Source organism: Podarcis liolepis (genome assembly GCF_965112155.1).
Source record: "Podarcis liolepis genome assembly, chromosome: 3".
NCBI classification, from domain to species: domain Eukaryota; kingdom Metazoa; phylum Chordata; class Lepidosauria; order Squamata; family Lacertidae; genus Podarcis; species Podarcis liolepis.
The window spans coordinates 38,937,288-38,955,643 of NC_139557.1; the positions used below are offsets into that span (position 1 = coordinate 38,937,288).

The following is an 18,356-nucleotide window of genomic DNA, read 5'->3' on the forward strand; positions in this document are numbered from 1 at the left end:
GTAATCTATATCCCTTGTTTCTTTCATAAAAGAAGTACATCGAAAAGATATGGGATGGTAATTTCTATTACTGAAGTGCTCAGAGATGATAGCAGCTATTAAATAACTAAAGATGCCTCATGCTCCATTCACCATCACTAAAGCCCCTATTACATACAAAACCACTCAGAATCTTGAAAAGTAACCACCATGCAGTTAAACCTCCGCATGGAAATCCATTTGTGTGCCCAGTCGCATACACCATTTGGGAAGTTTTTCACCATGCTATCCAGCCCTTATTTCAAGGTAAACGTGGTTAGCCTTCATGTGCCAGACATTGTTGGGAAACATCGTTCCTAAACATGCATAATTAGTATGGGGAATTTAATTAGTTAACATGAAAATTTAGATCAGTGATTTTTAAAAAATATGCAGTGATATATATACTCACAGGTGGCCCAACTCTGCCCACTTCACCAGGAAGTCCTGCAATACCAGGAGGACCCTACATTTGAAAAGACATTGATTTGATTAAACTCTTTATAAACAGCCACCCTTATCTAAGGAATAAATGGCTTTCTAAACAGACCTTAAGAGGTTGTTTTTTTTAAAAAAATATTAGCAATAGACCTATTGCATTGAAGATAAAGTGTATTATTTTATTATGCTACTGATAGTTGGTGAATATCTACTTACTAGAGATCCAGGAATACCTTTACCCTGAAGGGGAAAAAATATAGCACATTTTAGTTTAGTATATTCAGACTTCATAGCACTCCAACAATAAAATGAGAGAACAAATAACAAGATGGATTCCACCCCCTCCAAACTGTGGAATAATGAAAGCATTATTTTTAGCTCTCTGGGTATTTGGGATGGATAGCAATTTCATGAAGTTTTAAGCTTACTACTTTTGAGGTAGATGCTCCCTGTAATAGGTCAATCATTATTTAGAGAACTTTTTTTTATTAAAAGAACAATTCCAGCCATTTTCTTTATAGATTAATCTAGGCTTAAAGGTACAACTTAACATTTCTAAAGCTCAATGCCACTGCCATAACGATGCTAGGAAACAGAAGTGCACACGTTTTCCAAAGGGGCAAGTAATGTTCTGTTCAAGTTTGCGGAGATGCACGGTTTCAAGAAGCTGGGTGAGGGAACCTATAGGGCCGTTCTGCTGGCAGCAGGGAGGTGGCCCTGGGAAAGGAGCCCTGTGGTTGGCCTCGCCTCAGAGCACAAAGACGGGTGGTAGCGGGGCAACAGCCATGACGGGCAATGGTAGGGAGGTGGCAGCGCTGGAAGCAAGACAGCTCCAGTCACCCAGTACTCATTCAGCCTGGAGCTATGAAGAGAAGCACTAGGTGAGGCAACTGCAATTGCCACTGCCTTCATTATCTTCTGGTGACTCGGGGTCCTGCCCTGATGCTAGGGAGGATAATAATAATAATAATTTATACCCCGCCCATCTGGCTGAGTTTCCCCAGCCACTCTGGGCGGCTCCCAATCAAGTGTTAAAAACAATACAGCGTTAAATATTAAAAACTTCCCTGAACAGGGCTGCCTTCAGATGTCTTTTAAAGATAGGATAGCTGCTTATTTCCTTCGCATCTGAAGGGAGGGTGTTCTACAGGGTGGGCGCCACTACCAAGAAGGCCCTCTGTCTGGTTCCCTGTAACCTCACTTCTCGCAATGAGGGAACCGCCAGAAGGCCCTCGGCGCTGGATCTCAGTGTCTGGGCTGAACGATGGGCGTGGAGACGCTCCTTTAGGTATACAGGACCGAGGCCGTTTAGGGCTTTAAAGGTCAGCACCAACACTTTGAATTGTGCTCAGAAATGTACTGGGAGCCAATGCAGATCTCTCAGAACCGGCGTTATGTGGTCCTGGTGGCCACTCCCAGTCACATAGTGTTGGATTGCATAGGCACTGGCGATAATTAAGTTGATGTCTGTGGTAGTCATTAGGCCTAGCTGAGTGCCAGGCTGTACATCAGAACATTTTAAACGAGAAAATCTCTCCTTTGGGTGACTGACGGTGAGGCCTAGCTGGTGGCAGTGCAGGATATGCTAACATCACCCCCAAAGATCCCTAGGCTTGGATCTTTCCTAAAATGTCTCAGTGTTATATTGCATCTCCACTGGTTTCTCTTTTTGTTATTTTGATTCCCCAAGTAATGAAATGCAGGGTGACTTTCTTCTACTCAGTTTGCTTAAATTAGCAGCTATCACAAGCTATTCCGTGCAATCATTCGCCACATGCTCTGCTAAATCGTTCCACTAGGAAACCGGCATCTGTAGGAACCTTCTCATCAGCCACCTTTAATTTTGCCTTCTATCAAACAACAGTAATTTGCTTTCATTATGAACAAACAGTATTGCACTCATGTTACTGCTGTCGGTAACATTTCTCTCACAGCAGTAGCATGCTTTCCTATTTATCCACATCTCCATGTATCATTTATTTTGTTTAAAACAAACAAACAAACAAACAAAGGCTCGTAAGGAATGCAGCAACGCCACCCTGAACACTTTTGAGCAAGTGTTATTAGTGAATGTTCTCCTAACACTCACTAAGGTTATTTCGGTCCCTTTGCCTTCTTTAAATACATAGAATTCCCTTGTTTCATTCTATTGTTTTAATATTCGTTGGAAGCCACAGTGATTTTTTAGGCATATATATTTTAATTAGGGAGTAATCTGTATGTAAATGATATTAAATAGAATAGGAAAAAACCAGTGGTGGAGGAAGGGGCGGGGCGCCCTGCAGGGCCTCCAGAGTCTGCCTGCCTCCTCCCACTCAGCCACCCTACAGCTGGCGGGGAGGCAGTGGGCAGACCGTGGGGCCAGCGCGGAGCCTGTGCATGCCCAAACCAGACGCGGTGGCTTGGGCATGCTACAGGCCCCACAGTAAGTGCCGCCTGGCATTTTGTCCCCCCCCCCAGTGGTGACACTGGGGGTGGCCCACAGCCACTGCACCCCCCTTCCTCCACCCCTGGAAAGAAACAGAAGTCATAAGAAGTTACAGGGTTCTGGTTTCAATTTTTGCAGTTTCTGAAGGTCAAAATAAACATGGTATTTCAGTGTGTTATTGTTAATGCAGTGTGTGCACCTATTGTTATGCAAATAGCTGCTGCATGGGACCCCAAGCAGGATCAGTACTGTGGCACATAGGGAAGCTGACTTTAACCTTTCCTTTGCCGCAATTCCAAAGAAAGACGAACATATTTGAAATGGGAGGAACACTCCCATTGGTTTGCACAACATAGGAAGGCCTTGTTATTGGTGGCTCCTCAGTTCTGCAGTTTAAGAAGTGTCTGTTTACACAGGACTTCACATCCTATAAATGTTTTGATTCATCTTTTATTAGTTTTCATATATTGTAAACTAGTGTTTGATGTATACTTAATTTGTTTCTGTATATTTTGCTACCCATTCCCAGCCCTCCTGAATATGTTGGTCGATGACTTGAAAATGGGTGGGGCAGGGGAATATAAAGGGTGGGTTGTTGTTTTTTAACTCTGCACCAAGGCCATTTTTGTTCAGCTCCTTTCTCCTTGTGCACAGAAACACTTTCCACTCACACAAAGAACTCTTTGGATTCCTGTCTCTCTAATATGTTCAAATATAAAATATAAACAGTTCAAATATAAAGGCAAGGTAAAGCCCACATGAACACCCATGTGGCGCAGTTAAGGTGTTGGATTAGGAGATGGAAGGCCCTAGTTCAACTCCTCACTCAGCCATTAGTTCACTGGGTGATATTTGGCTTGCCACATTCTCTCAGACTTCCCTACCTCACAGGGTTGTGGTGAATACAGAATTGAAGGAAGGAGTTTAACACTGAGCTCCTTGGTGAAGACTATGACAGAAGTATAACATCCTGCCCAGAGTGGCTGGGGCAACCCTGTCAGAGGGCATGGTACAAATAAAATAATAAAAATAAAAAACATCATCATGATAAGGCCAATCTGTAAATAGGACCTGACAATAGCTTAATAGCTCTGTTTTTATGCACAGAATGGCTGCCAGTTTTCCTTTCCAAGCAGAGCTTTTCATGCTGATAATACTTCTTTTCTGGGGGAGTCCATACCAACTTCCAATGATCAGGGTCTTTTTTAATAGCCTGAGGGGCAGAAGCAGGAAGGGGCTTTTAAAAAGCCCCATCCCAGAACTCTGGACAAGGTCCTTCGGATCCTCATCAGAAAATCCCCTGTTCTTGTCAGCACAAGCAATTTCGACCATGAAATACTACAGAGGTTGTTTTTAAAGGCCAGTTTCTGAAGGTTGGCATATAAAGGCTAAGGAGGCGAAGAAATTAAATCTGCTCTCTACTGATTTCAAGATAGAAGTTCTACTTTCTATGCTCTTGTGTTATTTTAGTCTGACTGGAAATTCCCTCGGGGATTATGAAAGTAGATGGTTGGTTCTCCCCTCCCCCACTCTGCTTTCCTCTTGCCTTTGTTTTACTGTTCTAAAGCTGAAAAGAAATTCATAGTATTGATTTTTTAAAATAGATACTATATAAAAATCTATTACGTACAGGCAGTCCACGGCCTCCAGGCAACCCGGGTTCACCCTGCAAAAAATAAAATGTATATTATTTGGGAGGGTCTAAAACCAGTTATATACTGAGCAGAATAATAGGTTTTCATGTTGGAGGTGGGGGGACATAGTGGGGAACTTTCCATAATATTCCATAATATTAAAATCACTAATCAACAGCTAGAACGTATATTTAGATATTTGCGACTGTGTTGTTGTTGTTGTTGTTAATATACCTCCCTATACCAGGAGGTCTCAGGGCAGTTCACAGAACAAAATCAAAATACAAAAGTCCTGTTAAAAAGTCCTGAGGCCAAAAAACTGAAAGAAAACTTAATAATGGATTTTAAACTTACCTTTTGTCCTTTTGGACCAGCACGGCCTGGGGATCCATCAGGGCCTGTCAATCCCTTGTGGAACAAAGCATATACTTTTATTACAGTAACAATAACTTTTTAGTTCACAAGAAGGAACTGTTTATAAAATGTGCCAAGTTCCAAACAAGATAATCAGCTCAGTATAACATGTTTGTGTGTACATGTATTCATGTGTCTGCACGTGAGTGTTGCAGTTGGATCCGAAAGTTGCCTTCCTCTAGTAGTGGTAGGATTTATTTCTCATCAGAGGAAGGAAGCTTTTTGGAAACAACCCCAAGAGAAAGCAGTGTGAAAACAGTCCCAGAAAAAGTTCTAAAATATGATGCTACCCAGATTCAAACTGGCCTGAGCCTGAGGCTGCAATTGTAAACACACTGACCTAGGAAGGAAGCCCCATTGAAGACGGTGGGACTTACTTCTTAGTAAATAGGCACAGGATTGTGCTGTGGAACTTGGCAGTTTGCCCAAGGTCTGTATTTTATGTTGTGTGTCTTTTCACCACAGACTAGGCCACAACCCAACAACTAAAATATGCTGAAACCCACTGAAACAAATGGACTTAAGCACACCCAACTTGTGTTGGACTGCAGCCTCCTCAGTCATTATTTAGAATTAACAACAATTAACGAAAAGGCTTTAAAAGGTTCTGGATATCTTGCCAAACACTTATACTACAGCAGTCCTATATATTTTTGATTACTCTGGAGAAAGAGGTTTGAAGATGGTGGCCCAAAAGAAATAACCTCTGCTGAACAACCTTGCATGCACTTGAGGGCATTTTTGCATGCTTACAAAGCGCTGTATGCAGAACATCATAGAAATGCAGAGTTGGAAGGGACCACAAGAGTTATCTAGTCCAAACTCCTGCAAATGCAGGATCTTTTGTCCAAAGTGGGGCTCAAGACCACAACCCTGAGATTAAGAGTCTCATTCATGCTCTTCCGACTTAGCTATCCTCCCATGTAACTTGGAGTCTTTATACGGGCATAGTTCCAGAGCCGTCTTTCCCATAGGGCTTAGTGGTGCATCACGCCAGGGCGCCGGCCCCTCACGGGCACCCCAGCAAGGGGGGAGCTGAGTGGCTTTGCCAGTGGCCTCCCCTTTCCCTGCACGCCCGCCAGCTGTGCCCCACCAACCATAAGGCTGGCGGGCGTGCAGCTTCCCTCCCAAGCCTCTGGGGGATCACTCTCCCGCAGCGACATGAAGAGTTGCGCCCCCCAATGGCTGGCAGTGCGCAGCTACGGCCACCCCAACACTATCTGTGGTAATTTGGGGGATGCTGGGCAGATATTTGCACCCCGGTGCCGTATCTGCTAAAGACAGCCCTGCATAGTTCACAAGCGTGTCCTACAAATTGCCATTAAAATAAAAAAATCATGTGTAGAATATGACCTGTGCCACATAGGTTTCTACACAGTAGAGGGAGGGAGGGCACCACATATGACAAGCTCAAAGCTCACTCTCATGAGCTCACAATAACCAGGTGTACAATTAATTAATCAGCACCTGTATCTCTGCCATTGTTTTGGAAGAAATTATTCATCTGCTAATGTTCCTTCCAAAAAAATCAGAAACCCCATTTGAAATGTGGGAATGTAAAGTTGGGAACAAACCTCAGGAATATTATCTTGCTTTCTCAGACAAAATATTATGAGGTATAGGAACATACAAAACCTGGCTTTGGGGCCTTGTTAGGTGCAATTTATCTCCTAATTTATCCCCAGTCCCAGCACCTCTCAGAAATCTGTCCTAACAAGTTGCAAAACTGTCAGTGGGCAGGGGAAAGATGGATCAGAGCCAGGTGCTGATTCAACCCAAGCAACCTCTGGATCCCTGCCTTGCATTCCCTTTCCTACTGCTATGCTCTGCCCTAAACAAGGAGGGCCGCTGCAGCACGTAGTACCTTTCCTGTTTGAATTCAAAGGAATTCTGGGAGGAATGAAGCTTAGTGCATCAGCTGCTTTGCTCATTCCCCTGCCACTCCCCTAGAAACGCCCAGCCCCTGTCTGCCTCTGCTCCAGAAGGGACCGTCTCTCAACTTGGAAATATCCTGCTCAGGCTAAATGCCCTGGCTTGCTATTACAACCAGAGGCCTTTCAGATTGGTAGCAACATTTCACAGAGAGAGGTTCTGCCTAGCCCCAAAGAAGAAGAAAATCTACTCACATCAGCCCCAGGTATTCCTGGCAATCCAGGGACACCTGGTCTACCTGGTTCTCCATCTGGGCCCTGCAGGAATGCATTGGAGATGGGGGGAAATTAAGACATTAGAAGAGAGGAGATACCTATGCATCCTTTGATAAAAGCATGGCGAGAGCTATCAGCCACTTACCGCAGGGCCCACGGGCCCATTAGGACCTCTGTCCCCCTAGAGGAATAGAAGAGGGAAACGGCAAAGTAAGGATACTTTTTAAACCTGTCACATTTCCATATGCAAAAGCTTTATTCAGATATTCTTAGAAGAAATCCCGGATTGCTAGGACTGCAGAATCACTGTTATAAATACTAATCGAACACAGCCCATAATGCAATTTAAAAGAAACACATTATATATGCCAATTTACTTCAAGCCACTAGCACACCCCTCGTGAAATGAGTCTTGGAATGCACATTTAGGATTCTTGGCACAAAATCCCAGGAACTAATTCCTTCCGCCGGCTAGCAGTGGGTTACGGAGAGTTGACGTACTCAAGTGTCACATGCTCAATACTGTATACTCAGAGGGACAGCTACAGGGAGGAATTCCTCAAGCGGGGATGACAGTCCAGCTTTATGCACAAAATAAACTTACGTCGATGCCGTCGATGCCAGGAACTCCTGGGGGGCCTGGCGGGCCAGGGGGGCCTTGTGGACCTGGGGGGCCTCTCTGGCAAGAAATAAAAGAGTACTTAAGACAGTGGAGCAGGGAGGCATAGAAATCATACCAGAAATAGGGGGAAGGATTGGAAGTTGAGAGCCAGCAGTTAAGGGCCACCACAGATTCACAGAATCGTAGAGTTAGAAGGGACCCCGAGGGTCATCTAGTCCAACCCCCTGCAATGCAGGAGTCTCAGGATCCGTGACCAAAGTTCAGCTTCCCTGTCCCAGATAACTTTAACTGTGCCACTGAATTGTGTTCCGTTTTTCATTAGGACTCTTTAAATCCCAACACTTTGACCACACTCTATATTAATCTACAATTCAAGACGGAGGCAGTCACATGCTGTAAATCTGGGACTCAGAGATTAAAATGTATCATTCTGCCCATCACTGTGTTTAGTGGTTTTGTGTGGGGTTTTTCCAGAGATCCCTAGGAGGTGTGTGTGCAAATAGCATACTTTGCTTTTCATTTCCCCCATACATTCTGAAGGGAAAAGTCAACTTCCCAAACATGACTACACCAGTGATAAAATGTAATAAAACAGTGCTCTTTGGATCAGATGTCAACCAATTTCCGTCCTTTGTAAATAATAATAATAATAATAATAATAATAATAATAATAATAATAATAATAAACTTTGAGAGGAAATAAACTGACCTCTGCAAGTAACCCCCAGGATTCACTATGCTTTATCTTACCAAGAGAGATCACCATTATTCCTACAGATCCATATTCATATTCTAAAAGGCATGTATGATGAAGGTTTCAAAAACCTCCCATCATGGTCCTGTGTATAATATGTTTTCTTCTGTAAGAGTTTTCTTCTAAAAATAGGACCTACCTCCCCCCACTTTTTTTAAAAAAAAAAAACCATTCCTAAATCCCTTTCAAATATGCTGCTTTCTATGTGAAACTTCAGTGTGCGCCTCATATTCCCCCAAAATAGTTTTGGGGAGGGCCCTCAGGTTCTACAACATACTCCACAGTTTCCTTTTTATGACTAAATTCCAACTGCCAGGCAACGTTAACTTCACAATAGGTGCTTTGTGAAGCAAACCTTTAAGCAGGCCCCTTTCGCTCCCCTCACACCTCTTGCAGAGAAGGTGAACTACTGACACTAAAAGCAGGGGCACCGATTTGCTAGGCAGTTTCAGACTGTGAGAATGCCAGTTCTAGACATAATTCTTGTGTTTCCTGACTTCTCAGACGGCATTTTAAAAAAGACTGCTTTCCTCAGACAAGCCAAAAAGACTGCTTTCCTCAGACAAGCCAAAAAGTAGCTTATCCTTACTATGCTAAACCAGTGAGTTTCTTGGGCACCAATGACCCTTTTCATTTTCTCTGTAAAGGTATTCATAAATAATAGATAAAACATGGCTAAGATCTGTAAAACCATAATCATTAAAATGATGTACCATTTATGTAGAATCATCCAAATTAACTACCACCTCTGCTTGGTTCCATACTCACAATGGCTGACACAGATTGGAATCCCCACTTCATATATATAACACGGATAAAAGATCCTACATGTTTAATGATGCTGATTCTTGTTTTTGAAAAGATTGCTTGAAGAAGGGGCAACGTATCCATATTAATTCCTCATGGGCATCCATAATCACCAGACCAAGTTGGAACCAGACCAAGTTCAATGAACTTAGGTCACAACGAAATCTACGGGATTAAATGGTGACTAACTTGTTCCACTGATTTCCATGGAACCTCATTTCACATACCTTAGTCCTGACCTGACCCACTGCACTGAACTGAATTAAAAGTATTCAATTGAGCTAAAAATTATATTCAAGAGGCAGGGGTGCCAGATTTCAACATGGGATGAGGGGTGGACTGTTCAATCACTGCAGAGGCCAAAGGAAGAGGCACTACTTAAGCCAGAACTTATAAAAATTGTGTTCTGCTTAATTGGTACCTCTGCAAAGCAGTCTGATCTAGGGTAAAGATCTAGCCTTGTAGAACCAAACCTTCATCTATTCAAGCATCATGTTTCTTAAAAGTAGCCAGCCAAATAAATGATGCAGGGAAGTTCATCAGCAGGGCACAACAATTTCTGCATATTTTCCAACATAACAGCATAATTACAAAAATGCATATTAGCAGTTCCTTTGATTACCAAACAAAGAGGGGAAGGGGGGTGAAGGAGAGTGCTGATAGATCAGAACAGGGAGCATATAGAAGTACTTTATCCTCTGCACTGGGCAAGCATCCTGCCTTTAAAACTTACCTTGACGGCTGTCTGGCTTATCTGAAAAGAACAAGAAAAAGTCAGGCAAAACTTACTTGAGAAAGGCAAAGGCAAATGACTTGCAGGAAAAACCCAAGGAGGCAGGAAAACCTCTTGCCTGGAACACTGAGAGCCATGGACTCGTCTTTGATTGCCTCAGATGGATTTTAGGATGTTAAAAAATCACCCCCAGAAGGACCCCTCCAGAACACCTAGAAAGGCACAGTCTGCAATAGGCACAGTTATTCTGCTAATGAATGGCTGTGGAGGAGGGTAACAGAGATTGGAGGAAACCTGATGGCTAGAAAGGAGGGATTGAATGACACTGGCTTTTTAACCCTTTGCCCTGCAGCCAGCAGCCTGCATCTTCCAGCAACTTTTGGCTTGATCTATGCTTTGAGCAGAATGATCAGGCACAGATTATTGCCATTATTTTCTCAAGCCCGTTATAATATATCACTAGAAAGGAAATGCATTACGGCACTTTGAATCCTCCAATGTTCTAAAACTAAGGCTGTGTACAAACTCCCATGTACTCTGCAGTCAGTGCACACCCACTTGTTTGGGAAGCAGTGTACACGTGAAGTACACAGTCTATAATCTAGCCTGCCGTTTTTTTGTGAAACACTGTGTTCTTATGCATTTCCCCCCCAAACCAGCTCTGATCCAAATTGAGAAAAAGAATGACCTAGCTGCATTTTAAGTTGCTGGTGTGTACACAGCCCAAGCACAGACCTCACACTACAATCTTACCGAACTCCGAGCTGTAAGTTCACCGCAAGTTTCTCTCTGGGGTTGTTGAGGGTCACAATGAATCATCATCCACTGGATCTCAAACTAGGACAGAAACAGGGAAGGGGGTTTACCTTTTCATAGTGGTTTAGCAACAGCACCATTCTAACTCACTAACCTTTAACATCCTTTTAAGTGTTGGATGATTATTTCATTGATTTCCAAGCCTTCCCTTTCCTGAAGGCTGGATACAGATAGCAGCATTTCCTCATCCCTTTGATCCTCACAAACTTGTGAGGTAGGTAGTAATTGCCTCCATTCTGCGGGTGGAAATGGAGGCTGGCAGAGCGATTACTCAAAGACCGCTTGATGGATAAGCAAACTGTCCCCAGATATTAGAACGCAAAAAGTCTCAGCATCACACCAGTTTTAGAGCAGTGGATTACCATGCTAAAAAAAGAATGACGCCAAAATGTGACCAGAATGCATTCCTTCCAAATGGCCACAGGAATGTGCAAAACTTCTGAATAGCCCCTAGAATGCATTAAACCAAGGATTTATTTATACAGTTGTCTTTAGGGACCCAATCAAAATGGCCAAACAAAAAAGTACTGCATATAGAAGATACTTGTCCTGGATGTATTAGCATATGAATAAACAGATGGGCAAAGGGGTACTAGCAAAGTATATCTATATCCTGTGAAGACATCCCAAGAGAACCCTGCTGTGTGTGCACTGCATTCATATAACTAATTCTGATGAATTAAATCCTTAAATTGCTTTCTCATACCTGTGTTTCTTAGTATGTTTAATGGAGGGACAAATTACAGGTATAGTCTTTTCTATAAGGAATGCATCATTTAACTAATTTGTGTCCGTTAGTATGTTTAATGAAGGGATAAAACAGAAATGTATAGTCCTTTATGAAAGGAAATTTGTAACTTTACCATTCTACATCTGTTCAAGAGGTAAAAGGCTTTTGTGTGTGTCAGGTGACTGGAACAACATGTCTAATCTGAATAGACCCCTCCAAAATGTTTTACATTACTTTTCTTGGACAGAAGGGATTTGAACTCAGATCTTTATAAGGAGACCCTCACTGGTTCTTAGTCAAATTCCAGTTGTGCTGCTCGGATTAAGAAAAGGGTAATATTTGGCTTTGCTTTTAAATTAACATTTGTTGGTTCTTTGTCTTCCAAAAGTTTGAATTTAAGGGGGGGATCCTAGTGAGGTAAAAGAACAGACTGCAAAGGAATACTGAATCATGTAGACTTGACTCCTGTGTACACTACAATGCTCTTAAAACATTTTTTTTGCAATGTTCCTATGAAATGGCCAAGATATCAAACACTTCTCTCTGTGAGGTTTACAAATGGTACATTTGAATGTTTGCATATTAGTGGGGGGAAATATTTACAGACTGAAAGCCAGAGTCAACTGCTGAACCAAAGCACAGAGGGGTCATTTCCACCTATTAACAGGTTCACCTATTAATGTAATTTTCTGCATGGTACATCAGTTGTATGGTGTTATCTACTCAGAAGAATATTCTAATGCAAACTCATAGTATTCCTTTTCAAGGAAAGGGCCATTTCTGTTGCTAAATCACCCTTCCCTCTGATTTTGCAAGATCTTTTGAAAATATTGTATTAGATCAGGTCACAACACTAGGAAAGGCTGAGAATCACAGATCTATTTTTCTTGAATGCTTTGGGGACAAAGTATAAGCCTGCAGCACCCATGATTTCCTTGTTTTGACCCGTGTTTTTCCAATACGGATCATTTTGTTGATATTATCTATGTTCCTAAAATCTTTCTGTGCACAACCTTCCATAACTTCTTGACTTCCTCTTCTATACATCATGTCATCTCATTTCCTATATTCAAACCTGCCTGTTGCTGAGCTAATGCCCTTACCCATTTGAGTCTAAGAACCATAGTATTTTGCCATATTCTCTAACTAGTACAAACTTATTTCTACATTATTCATACAATCAATGAGACTTTTAAGTCTGAACTCCTCTAAGATAATATGCAAAATCACCTTTATTCCCAAATATGCTTTTGCATTTCTCTAGGGCATTTCACAAATTATCTCCTGCCTCTTATAATCATTATAAGTGATTATGGTTTCATTTTCTCTCCCTATTCTGGAGTTTCTAGGTTTCCAGCATTTAGAGTACATTTGCTTTCCTAGTGTTATCATCTCTCTTACATCCTTACTGCACATTTCACATGCATAACTGATTGCAAATTACTTGGACCTGCCATTGAAGTGAACAGAAACTTCCAAGTGTGTTTCAGATCAGGGTTTTAGTTTACATCTAGCTGTTACTTTTATATCATTAAATCTACCAAGAAACTCTCTTTGTTCTCAGAAATCACCAGACAGGCAAACAATCAAGGGAATGTGTGCCCTGACTTTCCATGCTGGTATTATAAGATTATAATGATGTGATACAAACAATTTAGCATGGATTTATTAATGATCCCTAGGATCTGCTTAATTCCATTATTTTTATAATCATCTGCAAACCAAGATACCTTTAACTATTATTTTTAATTACTCTTGACACCTATGCTTTTGATGAGCTGGTTTGCATAATATGGTGGGCCAGTGTATAAATAATACAACCCATCTCTTAACTATGGTGGAAGGTTCAAGTACAGGGTGCGAAACCATGTGCTCCTTCTCCCCAGCCCCTCCCCTCTCAGACATAAATTTTCTGTTTGCTTCAGCAATGTCAACAACACTAACCAGAGTTTACACCCTTAACCAAAGTCTGCAAACCAACTTCAAAACATTTCAAACCTAGTTAGAAATAGCAAGTCCTGATTAGCATTAATCGTAGCTAAGTGTCAATGTAAGTCTTAACAGAAGTTAATAGAAATGTGGGAATTAATGCAGGAAGCCCAGGTACTGGGTGAAGGATATATGCAGTTCATCAGCTAAGTAACGTGTATTTTAAAAATGCACATGCTATGGTAATGTGTGTATATAAATGCAGATATATTACTGTAACACATTACAGAAAAGACCAATGTACAGAAATACTGATTTGCACCTTTCCCCCTGCCCCATCCTTAATGCTTAGAAACTGAAAATTAAACTTTTTCAACCATCATTTGAATTCCCTATGCAGGTAATCAACTTGTAGGCATCACTGGTTATATTGCCATCTAGTGGGTGATTTGGCTGAATCCAAGGGTGTCCACGGTTCTTACGCTACTGTCAATGAGCAAAAGATGTAGCCACCTGATAGTTTCCTTTATGTAAATAAGACTTGTGGTCAGTGTAATGGAGGTCAGTGTTTTCAAGTGGAGCAGTCGGTGCATTTCATGAAACAGGATGTGATGTCTGTAGCTCTCAACCTATTTATCCTGGAGTGAATATCCCTTTGTTACAAACCTCAAAGAATGAATAAGGACAGCTCTACAGAGACGAATGCTTCCAAAAAGGCAGAGGGGATATAACAAAAGGCTGTCAGCCAGCAGTGAGCAAAGCCTTTGGAAGCATGTGGGAAGAATAATTGCTGCAGCCAACAAATCATTTAAGCCAAAGTCCTCGGCTACGTGCCAGTTTAGGCCCATTATGGTCAATTCAAGTAGGAGTCTAATCAAAATGCAATAACACAAGAGCAATTTCCTTCATCTGCAGACAGGTAATAAGAATATTAATGGAGCAAATAAGTTTAGACAGGATGGGCAGCCCAATTCTAAGTGGGTGCTGTAAGCTACAGCAGCAGAACTGTGCCCTAGTACATCTAAAATGGAATTCAATTGAGACAGAACCATGTGGCTCTGTTTTGCCTTGTAATTTTTCAACAGCTAAAAGAGGCCTTCAGCAGCAGATACTGTACTCCTTAGCATTCTGACATGACACTCTGAAAGCTCTTTGGATCCCTTCGTGCTCTGCCCCCCCCCCCCCCGGCAGTTTAACTGAGTCATGGGCAAACCCACAAAACAGGCAGTTCAACACATACAGTGGTACCTCGGGTTACAAACACCTTGGGTTACAAACACTTCGGGTTACAGAGTCTGCTAACCCAGAAGTAGTACCTCGGGTTAAGAACTTTACCTCAGGATGAGAACAGAAATCGTGTGACAGCGGCACAACGGCAGCAGGAGGCCCCATTAGCTAAAGTGGTACCTCAGGTTAAGAACAGTTTCAGGTTAAGAATGGACCCCTGGAACTAATTAAGTTCGTAACCAGAGGTACCATTGTATAGCTAAAAATTACCTGTTTGCTTCTGCTTTGTGAACAGCTCTGCCTCAGCTACAATATCAAACAGAGATTAGCCCTGTTGCATCTAAAGTGGAATTCAATTGAGACCAGTGAAGTAAAATGCCTGACTGCTGTTTCATTAACTTGACGTTAGTGAAATAAAGGACCATTGCTTTGCCTATTCATTGGTCAACATAACCACAGTCATCTGCATTAAATTTGATATTGATATCTGTTTGTTTTTAAACAATTTATTCAAATGTAGGCCAACTTCCACTTCCTTTCAGACATGAACACAGTGGGCCATTTTAAGATTTTGCTCCTTCAAGGGAACAGATAATTACTACCACTCGTAGTGCCACCGCAAGTTATTTGTTGACTACCCACGGAAGTGATCAGACCAAAGGTAGGAAGTTGAGCAGTCTTTCCTCTGTTTGCTCTTCTTGCTTCCCATTAAAAACAGCAACAACAGTGGGATAGAGGGGAAAGAACAATTGTTCATGCACAGTTGATCCCTGATGAATCCACCTAGCTCCTAGTAAGGCATTATTGTACATAGGATGTGACCCAAATGCAATTACAGTGGTACCTCTGGTTACGTACTTAATTCGTTCCGGAGGTCCGTTCTTAACCTAAAACTGTTCTTAACCTGAAGCACCACTTTAGCTAATGGGGCCCCCTGCTGCTGCTGCTGTGCCGCGATTTCCGTTCTCATCCTGAAGCAAAGTTCTTAACCCAAGGTACTATTTCTGCGTTAGCGGAGTCTGTAACCTAAAGTGTATGTAGCCTGAAGTGTATGTAACCTGAGGTACCACTGTACTAGAAACAAGATAGAAAATATCATTAATCCTAATTAATGACACTACAAATTTAGTAAAATGGGGTGAATTAGTAAATAAAAAAGGCCTTACATGTGTGCATTCTTTTAATGCCTCTATTTGCTTTCTATGGAACAAAACACCTTTTTTGGGGAAATAAAAGTGCAGCATGACTCATTATCCAAAAGAGGAATTTCCACATCTTCATGGTACAAATTATTTTCTATCTGTCATAGACGGTAGGTACTTCACACTTACTTACATACTTCACACCAATCGCAATTCCTCTCTAAAAATAAATATGCTCATTATACAGTGTCACAGCCGAGGTTCCTGAATACCAACTTTCTTGGCGGAGGAACAGAGAAGAAAGGACTTCAAAAATTATTATGATCAGAATAATTTAGTAACAGTTTTCTCATGCAAAGCAATTATTGCTTCTGCATTGTGATGTCATAAGCAAGGAGGTCTGACTACGTCTGAAGATTCCGAACCTCTGGCCCTACTGCAGTTACAGGATTTCAAAACCAAGTAGTGATTTTATTCCATGAAATGTTATCTTGTGAGATTGTGTGTGTGTGTGTGTGTGGTCATGTTCTGTGGTGACCATTGCAGAAAGAAGGCCAAGATAATGTCATTTCTATCCTGAGGTTTTGAAATTAACAGGATTATAGCTCAAATATAATAAATATTACTTTCAATGGATACCCCCACATAAATCAATTGAACTTTTAATGTCACCGAGAACACAATTAATTCTTATAAGCTGCTTAATCATAATAAAGTTTAAAGATGGTCACGTTCACTGCAAATGTGTAAAGGTTTGGTGGCTTTTAATTATGTTTTGTAATGAGTTGAGGTAAGTCTTGTACTTAATTCTTTGGCAGAACATTAAATCCACAATCCATTATAATCTGGTTTATTAAATTATCTATTGTTTTCAGAATTGCCCCCCTCCTTCCCCAGTGTCTACAGGGTTCTTAAAGGATCAGTACAAGCAACTTTCCAGATATATGACTATAATAAGGTTTTCTAATTTAAAGCTTGTTAAAAGATAATCAATGCTTCCCTATATCATCAAAATCACAGAGCCATATCTTCCTGCTCCATCTGAAATATATATATTGTGATGCCAACCTACATCTATCCCCCCCCCCCACCCTGCCACACGAAAAAGTCAAAGGAAAGCTAAAGGAAGTACTTTCTTTGTAAATGTAAATGTTTAAAACTTACCGGAACTGAAATTTGAGGGTTATCTTTCAGTTTTCCCAGTGTGGTAAAGCCATCAACGTTGATCTTTCCTCTTGGTTTTATGGCTAAAGTCTGGATCTGAGTACAGTCAACATAAAGCGTGACAGCACTCCTTTCTATGCCAACCATAACCTTATGCCACTGGGAATCAAAGAGATATGGCAAATCCAGAAACGTTGCTGTTTGGAGACTTCCATCAATCCCTTTATATGAGTACTCAAGAGACTTGGCTTGCCCATTAAACTTCAATCCAACTTGCTCTTTTCCAGAAGAGTCTAGAACCTGCCAAACGCTCCAATACTTCTGAAGAGTAGTTCCAGCCATTCGAAAAGTCGTTAGAATGGAATATTCATTAGGTAATCCATTAGGATACAAAGACCTGTATAGGATCAAAGTAAAGCAGGCTAGTTGTTGTTTATTTGCTCATCTGATTTAGCATTTGGGATGAACTGTCAAAATGGAAAGATGACTCATTCAGTAGAGCATGAGACCCTTTATCTCAGGGTTCGAGCCCCACACTGGACAAGAAATTCCAGCATTGCAAAGGGTTGGGTGAGATGACCCTCATGGTACCTTCCAATTCTACAATTCTATGATTTTATAAGAGTTGACCACCTCAGGGCAGCATCCTCCCACTAGTATTTTGTCCCAGTCTGAGTCATCAGCTCTTTACTGCTTTACTGCTGGCCAAAGGAATTGTGACTCAAAAATATTAGCTCTTCCTATGTTACAAACAACTCAAGACAAGGCATCATGCTTATGACCTTTTAGCCAGTAACAGTGAGGTGAACTAAACCAAATCAATCAAGATCAACAGCAACCCCACTTAGCCAACGGTGACCACATTTAAAATTTTCTATGCATTTGCTGCCAGTAAAGTTGCATTACTGAATTCATGGACACGTGATTAAAGCCATAATAATAATAATAATAATAATAATAATAATAATAATAATTTATTTATTTATACCCTGCCCAACTGGCTGGGTTTCCCCAGCCACTCTGGGCGGCTTCCAACAAAACACTAAAATACAATAACCTATTAAACATTAAAAGCTTCCCTAAACAGGGCTGCCTTCAGATGTCTTCTAAAAGTTTGGTAGTTATTTTTTTCTTTGAAATCTGGTGGGAGGGCGTTCCGCCGGGCGGGTGCCACTACCGAGAAGTGTTCCTTCCTGACTATATTCGAGACCTGCTCCTGCAGCCTTAGCTTTGCTGGGTGGATCTGCACTCAGGCTCCACTCACTGTTTGAATATTTAACCATAATGTGTTATGTCAGCAGGCAACAACTGGTGCATACTATAGTTGCACACACAGCATATATTTAAAGC

At 41.5% G+C, this 18,356-nt stretch overlaps 1 protein-coding gene and 1 long non-coding RNA gene across 7 annotated transcripts in view; one reads left to right on the top strand and one right to left on the bottom strand.

Annotated features, from left to right (window-relative positions):
• The window catches only part of COL9A1 (collagen type IX alpha 1 chain), a 90,959-nt gene that overhangs the window by 36,429 nt on the left and 36,174 nt on the right, over nt 1-18,356 (bottom strand). For 2 of the 6 annotated variants that reach the window (XM_083497367.1, XM_083497366.1), the window contains exons 5-14: nt 17,007-17,403; nt 10,752-10,835; nt 9,999-10,019; nt 7,687-7,761; nt 7,228-7,263; nt 7,062-7,124; nt 4,876-4,929; nt 4,518-4,553; nt 676-699; nt 431-484 (exon numbers count right to left, since the gene is read on the bottom strand). In XM_083497367.1, the coding sequence (XP_083353493.1) occupies nt 431-484; nt 676-699; nt 4,518-4,553; nt 4,876-4,929; nt 7,062-7,124; nt 7,228-7,263; nt 7,687-7,761; nt 9,999-10,019; nt 10,752-10,835; nt 17,007-17,348 (789 nt within the window). In that variant the 5' untranslated portion in view covers nt 17,349-17,403. Of the gene's footprint in view, nt 1-430; nt 485-675; nt 700-4,517; nt 4,554-4,875; nt 4,930-7,061; nt 7,125-7,227; nt 7,264-7,686; nt 7,762-9,998; nt 10,020-10,054; nt 10,293-10,751; nt 10,836-15,866; nt 15,960-16,031; nt 16,169-17,006; nt 17,404-18,356 lie in introns of those variants that run through there. The other 4 variants (XM_083497370.1, XM_083497369.1, XM_083497368.1 and 1 more) reach the window with 4 other exon arrangements.
• Nucleotides 711-16,195, top strand: LOC310704219. The gene is made up of 4 exons (XR_014524654.1): nt 711-1,340; nt 3,417-3,474; nt 15,243-15,361; nt 16,090-16,195. It is a non-coding gene; the product is annotated as an uncharacterized lncRNA (long non-coding RNA).